The 7,665-nt window shown below is 55.0% G+C and overlaps 1 protein-coding gene across 1 annotated transcript in view; it reads right to left on the reverse strand.

Moving 5' to 3' along the window:
* The window catches only part of RAB10 (RAB10, member RAS oncogene family), a 50,299-nt gene extending 42,903 nt beyond the window's left edge, over positions 1 to 7,396 (reverse strand). The window contains exon 1 of the mRNA XM_058802812.1: positions 6,896 to 7,396. Within this exon, the coding sequence (XP_058658795.1) occupies positions 6,896 to 7,022 (127 nt within the window). The 5' untranslated portion in view covers positions 7,023 to 7,396. The remainder of the gene's footprint in view (positions 1 to 6,895) is intronic.
* Between the last annotated feature and the right edge of the window lie 269 nt (positions 7,397 to 7,665).

Consider the following 7,665-nt stretch of genomic DNA (forward strand, 5'->3'; position numbering starts at 1 on the left):
GAGCAAGGACAGAGGAGCAGCAGGGCTGCCAGAACAGGGCTGAGCCCAGGGAAGCAGCTCTGCAGTGCTCACCTCCTTCCCTGATCAGCTTTGCCTGAGGCACCGACAGCAACAGCAGCAGGAGAGAAGAGAGCCCAGTTTGGGGTTTGTTTCATACTGGGAGGAGGGAAGGGCAGGCACTGGAACTGCTGCCAACAGGTCTGTGGATGTGGAACTGCAACCAGAAAGTGAATTTTCGTGGGGAACCCCTCAGGCCCAGGGCAGTGCCCGTCCCCTGTGCTGGCACTGCTGGGGCACCTCCAGTGCTGGGGGCAGCTCTGGGCCCCTCCTGCCAGGAGAGTCCTGGAGGGGCTGGAGCGTGTCCAGGGAAGGGAACGGAGCTGGGAAAGGAATGGAGCCCCAGGAGGGGCTGAGGGAGCTGGGAAGGGAATGGAGCCCCAGGAGAGGCTGAGGGAGCTGGGAAGGGGCTCAGCCTGGAGAAAAGGAGGCTCAGGGGGGACCTTGTGGCTCTGCACAGGTCCCTGACTGCAGGGGACAGCCAGGGAACAGGGACAGGACAAGGGGAAATGGCCTCAGGCTGGGCCAGGGCAGGCTCAGGGTGGACATCAGGAGGAATTTCTGCATGGAAAGGATGCTCAGGCCTTGGCAGGGGCTGCCCAGGGAGGTTTGCAGTGCCCATCCCTGCAGGTGTCACCTGGATGTGGCACTGAGTGCCCTGGGCTGGTGACATGGTGCAGACTGGGCACAGGTTGGATGGACAGGCTGGGAAAGCTTTTCCAGCCTCAGGGATCCTGGAATTCTGAGTACAAGCACCACCTCCTCTGCTGTTTCCATGCCCCCTGCTGCCCTATCACTCCCCCAGCACAGATCTGGAGGGTAACATGAGGAGCCCCATCAGGGAACTGCTCCAGCTCAGCTGAAAAAACAGCCACGTTACACAGAGAAGTTTGCAGCCAGCTCAGTTCCTCAGCTCCTCACCACAGCCATCCCCAGCTCCTCATCAGCAGCTCTGTGAGGCGTGTGCAAAACTGCTGCTCATTATTCACTGCCCTACATGAGAAAAAAATCCCCAACCACTCACACACAAAAGCCCCAAAAAGCCCTGCTAAAGAAAACCAAAACCAAACCAAGCTTTTTGTACAGCATCACACAACTCCAGCTCGCTCTGTCACCCTTCCCCTGGCTGTCCCAGCACACAGAGGAGAGGACAACCCCCCTCCAGGCCAAACAATGCCTGTCCAAGCTCCAGAAGCCCAGAGCCCAGGGGATTCCCAGGCTCCAGAGCACTGTATTCAATGCCCACCTACAGATTCACTTCCATTTTCTACTTTCATTCTGAAGCCACCATCTTTTCCCCTCTGAAATTCCCCTGGCAGCCACCTCCAAGTGGAAATGATTTTGGCCTCTCCTGCTGCCTGATGGGTTCAGGTCACAGAAATGGCTGAGCAGGAGTTGGGATCGGGGGGGCTTTGCTGGGCCAGGGTTTATTGGGATTTTTCCTTGTCTGATTCACCTGCTCCATGCCAGGCTGAGCCCACAGCCTGGGCACAACACGAACACAACTCACAGCTGGTAGGATACAAAAATGGGATATAATGATGGAATATGGAATGGTTTGGCTTCGAGGGACCTTGAAGCTGACTCCATTTCACCTCCTGCCATGGGCAGACATCTTCCACTAAACCAGGATGCTCCAAGTGCTGTCCAACCTGAGCACAACACAAACACAACTCACAGCTGCTGCTGCTCCTGCAGGCAGGATACAAAACAGGGATTTAATAATGGAATTATGGAATGGTTTGGCTTCAAGGGACCTTGAGGCTGATCCCATTTCACCTCCTGCCATGGACAGAGATCTTCCACTAAACCAGGATGCTCCAAGTGCTGTCCAACCTGGCCTGGAACAGCCACAACTTCTGGGAACAGGCAAGCCAGCACTTCCCACCTAACCCCTGCTTTATTTGAATCCTGAAACTACTTGGTTTTCAAACTTCATTGCATCCCCTGCACAGCAACAGCATCTTCACCTCTCAAACCATCATTTGTTTCCCAAAATCTGGCAAGTTTTTCTCCATTCTCTACCTGGGGATCCCTCTTTCCTTCTGACATAAATATATCACAATCCTGAGTGAACAAATCCTCCCAGGATGCACAAACAAACTTGGATTTATTACCTGAGGACTACTGAGGTCAAATTTTTAAAAACTTCAGTGCTCCAATGTGCCAAGATGAAGCAATTTCAAAGCAAGTGGTTCTAACTCAAATTCAATTCAAATAAAGGCAAAAGAAAGAATTAAAAATAATTATTTCATCCAAATAGTTTTCCTATACTTTCACATTTAAAATACCAGTTTTGCACACTCTTAGCACAGCTTTGGTTGTGCTCAAAATAAAACAAACCTCAAAAATCACTGGTTTTTATCTCTGGATTTCCAGACTTGCAGCAAGGTGAGTAAAGCTCAGGAATACAAAATACAGCTGCACCGCCAGGAGGGATAAAGATGCAGGGAAGTTTTACCTCCATCAGGAGCACTGGGCAGGGATAAAGATGCAGGGAAGTTTTACCTCCATCAGGAGCACTGGGAGGGATAAAGATGCAGGGAAGTTTTACCTCCATCAGGAGCACTGGGAGGGATAAAGATGCAGGGAGGTTTTACCTCCATCAGGAATACTGGGAGGGATAAAGATGCAGGGAAGTTTTACCTCCATCAGGAGCACTGGGAGGGATAAAGATGCAGGGAGGTTTTACCTCCACCAGGAATACTGGGCAGGGATAGAGATCCAGGGAAGTTTTACCTCCACCAGGAATACTGGGATAGGAAATCTCCCAATGCTCACACACCCTTTGTTCTCCTGAGCTGTTACTAGAGATTTCATGGGAAAACATTTTTGTGACTCACCTTCATTTGCATTAGACTTAGTCAGACAACAGTGATTACACGCTTAGGCTCAGCTCTGGCATTTAAATCCTTCAGCAGCCATCCTGGCCAGAAGAAACTCCCTCCCTACCTGTTCCAGGTGCCAAAGGCTGGACCTCAAGGAGCTCCACAAAGTGTGCCCACCTCCTATGGATCCTTTATACACAGCTCCCTTCAAACCACCAACAACTGACACACTGAGTGCCAATAAAGATATTAAAAAATAAGATCTCAGGGATATGCTGCCTGGAAGTTACTCATTTTTAACATTCAAAACAAAGACAATCTGCTGGGAGAGCACAAAAATGAGGAGGAGCAGCAGTGCCAGAGGGGCAGCTGCACCCACTCATTGACCCTCAAGCACCACAATTCTCAAAACCAAATACCATAAAAATGGTTTTTGCACCAGAAAATTGCTGTAGAACAGTAAAAACTTAAAATTATTTGTGATGGACTAAGCCTTCCAAGGTTTATTCCTTTTGTACCTGCAATGAGCAGGGCAGGGCTGAGGCTCAGGCCTGGCCTCCCCAGGGAGGTTACCATGACTCTGGGATTTCTTGCAGAAATGCCAGCTGGAATATTTATAGTGCCTGAGAAGGGGCAATGAAATCACTCAGGCTGGCACCTCAGCACATCCAGGAGCTTAACTGCTGCTGCAGCAGGAAATATTAGATTGAAGTGACTCAAAGTCAAAGTGAGACTATGGCAAATCACAGGGGCACTAAGTTACCTCCCAGCAGCCACCACGGAGCAGGGTCCATGTGCAAAGATGGAATGTGAAGTGACAGAAGTCACTGACATGAAGCAGAAATGTTCTGTTAGGGTGTCTTCCCTTACATATGCAATCAGGCCTTTGGTTTTAGAGAATTAAAACCTTTTTCTCATACCTTCTCCTTAAAAAGAGGTCAGTTTCAACATTCCTTAAGATTCTTCTTTTCATTGCAAACTAAAGATGGAGCCTTCAGTGCTTGAAGGGAACCTACAGAAGAGCTCAGAGGGACTGGGGACAAGGATGGAGGGACAGGAGCCAGAGAATGGTCCCAGTGCCAGAGGGCAGGGCTGGATGGGATATTGGGAATTGGGAATTGTTTCCTGGGCAGCTGGGGAAGGGCTGGGATGAATTCCCACAGCAGCTGTGGCTGCCCCTGGTTCCCTGGCAGTGCCCAAGGCCAGGCTGGGCATTGGAACACCCTGGGACAGGGGGAGGTGTCTCTGCCATGGCAGGGATGGCACTGGGGGGGCTCTGAGCTCCCTTCCCACCCAACCCATTCCAGGATTCTATGAACCAGCCCCCAGCAAACACCCCAGAGTGTTTTTGGTGTGTCCCAGGCTGTTGGTAGAGCTGTGAGCAGAGCTGCTGGGGTTACTCAAACACAGGAGAGCCCCAGCCAAGGATCCAGCCACAGTCACCTCCCGTCACCCACTGTGTACACAGGGCTCTGCAAACCACATTTCCTTGTTGCTACAGGTCACAGACTCCAGGGGGGCTTTCCCTGAAACTCTGCTCTCCCAGCTGCAGGGCTGGCATTTCCCTCCATGGAAAGCCCTTTCCAGGTTCCTGGATTGTCACTGCTGCTGCAGGGCCAACCTGGGCAGGTGTGAGAGCTGCTGAGAGCAGGGGGAAATTGAAATCCCATTTTCAGCCACACTGCTGCACTGTTTGGGATAACACAGAGAACTGAGTGGACCTGGATAACTCAGTGTTTGGGGTCTTCCTTCAGGGATGGGCTGTTTTTCTCAAGGTGCTAATGGAGGTCACCCTTACAACTGACATTGTCTGCACAATTCCCTCCAGGTTTCCACACCAACTTAAAGAAGAACTATGGAAACAACACATTTAAGGCATCTTTGGGCAGTTGAACACCACGCAGAGAATCAATTTGTACCCCAACACCTGCCAAATTCCACTGTGAAGACACAAACCTGTCACAGCTACCATCTCCAGACATTCAGGTCAGAATTCAGGGAATAAAACACCTCTGCCCTCCAGTTTAGGCACTCCACAAACAAACAGCCACTGGTGTGACTGGTGAGAAACACCTCCAAAATCTGCACATGCACACTTCTACTCATCTTGGTGATACTCCTCTTGAAGGCCCCAAAACTGCACAGTCAGACCAGCAACTAATACTAATTAGTAAAAGCACGAGTTGTTGGAGCAGGAGCCACTGTGCCTACTGACTTTTCAACTATGACGTTGACTATTTTTAACTTTGAGAATTGAAATAAACCTTCCCAATGAGCTCCAAAGGCAAGGAATGTCATGTGATCCCAGCAAGGATCTGCCAGGCAGTGCCAAAATACACCCTGGCCACAGCAGCAAACCCATCTGGCCTCCCAGAGCCATGGGAAGGGACATTAACTGTCACACAGTGCCCCAAAAAAATTCACCAAAATGCCAAGCTGAGGCCCTGAGAGGCTTTAGGAAATAATTTTCTCTTAGCAGTCACAAAGGGGATTTTTTTTCACTTTAAATTTCCCAAGCCTTGCTTAAGAGAGTGTTTTTATGTGCTATAGTCTGAGGTGCAATTTTTAGGTGATATTTCATCAGAGATAAGGAAGTGCATAGGGGTGAACTCACACCCAGCACTAAGATCTACACTAACACTCCACGTTCCCTCAGCTGCATGACCAGTGATTTAAGGGATTTACAGCAAAAACAAAAAGTCAGATCCAGTCCAAACCCCTCAAATAATTTTCTTTTTTATCTAAATGTGGGTATCCAGTGCAGCACCAGTGGGTGCTGCAAGAAAGCTGAGACAGGAACGACCCTTAATTTCCAGAGCCAGCCACCAAGAAGGTGACAAGCTGCTGACCGGTTCATCTGCCAAAAAAAGACGTTCAGGAGAAGCCCTGTGGTACACCTGGGATGGAAGGATTGGGTACCAGGCCGGTCCCACGGCACAGATTGCACGGAAAAGCCAAAGACACGTCCCTCGTTCATGATGTCACGGCAGCTCTACCTCGGCCAGGAGGTGCCGAGGGGGGAAGGACAGCTTTGTCGGGCGAGAAACCAGACCCCACCCACGAGCGCGATGGTTTGCGAGGCACCTCCATAGCGGTGCAAACGCGGGCACGGCGAGCCCAGCGCCCCGCAGGCACCGGGATTAACGCTGATGGAAGGGGCCAGGTGGGCTCCGGAGGCTGCCACGGGGCGGGGGGGGACGAGCTGGCGGCGCAGCCCCCGCGGGGGGGACAGCGAGGGTCGCCCAGGGTCACCCAGAGCCCAGGGAGGAAGCAAAGCCACCCTGCCCTGCCCTGCGGCGGGGGCGAGGCGGCGTCGGGCGGCACCGGGGCGGCTCGGCCGGGGCTCGGCACGGGCACGGGAGGGGGACACGGGAATGGGGCTGGGGGGACACAGGGGGTCCCTGAGGGGGTGCAGGAGTGGGGCAAGGGGGTGACACAGGCCATCCCTAGGAGTGACACAAACACGGGGCTGGGGGTCCCTGGGGCGTCCTGATGGGTGGCACAGGGTGTCCCTGAGGGGGGATACAGGAGTGGGGCTCGGGGGTGACACAGGCCATCCCTAAGGGTGACACAAACACGGGGCTGGGGGTCCCTGGGGAGTCCTGATGGGTGGCACAGGGTGTCCCTGAGGGGGGATACAGGAGTGGGGCTCGGGGGTGACACAGGCCATCCCTAAGGGTGACACAAACACGGGGCTGGGGGTCCCTGGGGGTGGTAGGGGGGGGTCACAGGGGATTCCTGATGGGTGACACAGGCCGTCCCTAGGGGTGACACTGGGGGCTGGGGGTCCCTAGGGAGGGAGGGGGAGGTCACAGGGTATTCCTGATGGGGGACACAGGAGGGCCCTTGGGGGCTGGAGATAACACAGGCGATCCCTTGGGGGTGACACAATAACGGGGCTGGGGTGAGCACTGGGGGTCCCCGGGGGTGACACAGGGCCGGAGCTGAGGGGGGTACGGCGGTGGGAACCGAGGGGTCCGCAGCCCCGCCACGGGCGGAAAAGCACTGACCAATGGTGGAGATGAAGGTGGTGTTGAAGGCATCGTCGGAGAAGCGGAAGAGGACGCAGGTCTTGCCGACCCCCGAGTCCCCGATGAGCAGCAGCTTGAAGAGCAGGTCGTAGGTTTTCTTCGCCATGGGGGAGGGCGCGGCGGCCGCCGCCGCCCCTCCTCGCCGCCTCCTTCACCGGGCCCGGCCGCTCCCGAGGGCGGCGGCGACGGCGGAGGACGAGGAGGAGGAAGAGGACGAGAGGGACGAGGAGGAGGAGGAGGAGGAGGAGGGGGCCCACAAAATGGCTTCCTGTGGCGGGGCGGCCTCGCGCGCTCCCCGCGCCCGCGGCTCCTCACGGGGAGGCGGCGGCGCCCGCCCTCATAACCCCGCGCTCCGCCCGGGCTCCGCTCGGCTCGATGGGCCCCGCTCGTCGCCGGCCCTTCCCGGTTCTCCCCCGGGGCTCGCGGCGGCTCCTCAGAGGCGCTGCCGAGGCTGCGCGCGCCGCCTCCCCCGCCTCACGCACCGCGCAGGCCCGGCGGGGGCGCGCGCGCGCGCGTACGCCGCTGTGACGTCACCGGGGCGGCGGGTGCGGGTGACGTCACCGCGCGGCCCCCGGAGTTCGTTTGTTTTGTGCGTGTTTTTTTTTTTTTTCTGCCCGGGATTCGCGGCCCGGGGAATGGATGAGCTCCGGGAGCGAGGATCTCGTGGGGTTTAACGGGACCGGGTGCTGGTGCTGCTGCACTTGGGTCGGAACAAACCCTCGGATCCATCCAGGCTGGGCATGAGCACA

This window comes from Ammospiza caudacuta, chromosome 3 (assembly GCF_027887145.1).
Source record: "Ammospiza caudacuta isolate bAmmCau1 chromosome 3, bAmmCau1.pri, whole genome shotgun sequence".
Taxonomy (NCBI): Eukaryota; Metazoa; Chordata; class Aves; order Passeriformes; family Passerellidae; genus Ammospiza; species Ammospiza caudacuta.